The 930-nt window shown below is 51.5% G+C and overlaps 1 protein-coding gene across 2 annotated transcripts in view; it reads left to right on the top strand.

Moving 5' to 3' along the window:
• The window catches only part of LOC101852437 (multiple epidermal growth factor-like domains protein 6), a 31,544-nt gene extending 30,729 nt beyond the window's left edge, over positions 1-815 (top strand). For both annotated transcript variants that reach the window (XM_005109782.2, XM_005109783.2), the window contains exon 4: positions 241-815. In XM_005109782.2, the coding sequence (XP_005109839.1) occupies positions 241-442 (202 nt within the window). In that variant the 3' untranslated portion in view covers positions 443-815. The remainder of the gene's footprint in view (positions 1-240) is intronic.
• Positions 816-930: the final 115 nt, after the last annotated feature.

The following is a 930-nucleotide window of genomic DNA, read 5'->3' as shown; positions in this document are numbered from 1 at the left end:
GAGAGAGAGAGAGAGAGAGAGAGAGAGAGAGAAAGAAAGAGAGACAGACAGACAGACCGACAGACAGACAAATAGACAGAGACAGAGACAGAGACAGAGAAAGAACATTGAAAGAAAGAGAGAAACATTACATTTCCTAATCAACCAACGAAAAAGCCTTACGCCTACATCAGCCCTCAACCAACTAATCATGAACACGTCGCCATAATCCCCTCCCCCCCCCCCCCTCGTGTTCTCCAGATCCACGAAGAAGAAAGAAGACAAGACGGAGCTGGTGGAGGAGGAGCAGGACGTGAAAGAGGAAGAGGAGGAAGAGGAAAACGCGACGCCATCCGTGGAGGGGGAGGCGGAGGGGAAGGAAAGAGGAAGCGAAGGACAGGTGGACGGGGAGGAAGGCGAGCATCATGACGAGGCAGACGACGAGGAGCATCCAGCCGCCTAAATACAAGACGGTTGTCTGGCTGGATGGATGATTGGATGCATTGATGACTGGCTAGATGGATGGATGGATGATTGGATGCATCGATGACTGGCTAGATGGATGGATGGATGATTGGATGCATCGATAGCTGGCTGGGTGGCTGAATGGGTGGATGGATGAATGGACGGATGGATGGCTGGCTGGATGGAAGGATGGCTAACTGCATGGATGGCTAGTTGGCTTGATTGATGGATGGATGGATGATTGGCTGGCTATATGATTGGCTGGATGGAAGGACGGATGGATGGCTGGCTGGATGGAAGGATGGCTGACTGCATTGATGGCTAGTTGGCTTGATGGATGGATGGATGGATGGATGATTGGCTGGCTATATGATTGGCTGGCTGGATGGAAGGATGGATGGCTGATTGGATGGTTGGTTGGATGGCTGGATGGATGGCTAGTTGGCTGGATGGATGGATGGATAATTGGCTGGCTATATGATTGGC

This window comes from Aplysia californica, unplaced genomic scaffold, assembly GCF_000002075.1.
Source record: "Aplysia californica isolate F4 #8 unplaced genomic scaffold, AplCal3.0 scaffold00816, whole genome shotgun sequence".
NCBI lineage: Eukaryota > Metazoa > Mollusca > Gastropoda > Aplysiida > Aplysiidae > Aplysia > Aplysia californica.
The sequence above is the reverse complement of the archived record's forward strand: the minus strand, read 5'-3'. Positions and strand labels throughout refer to the sequence as shown.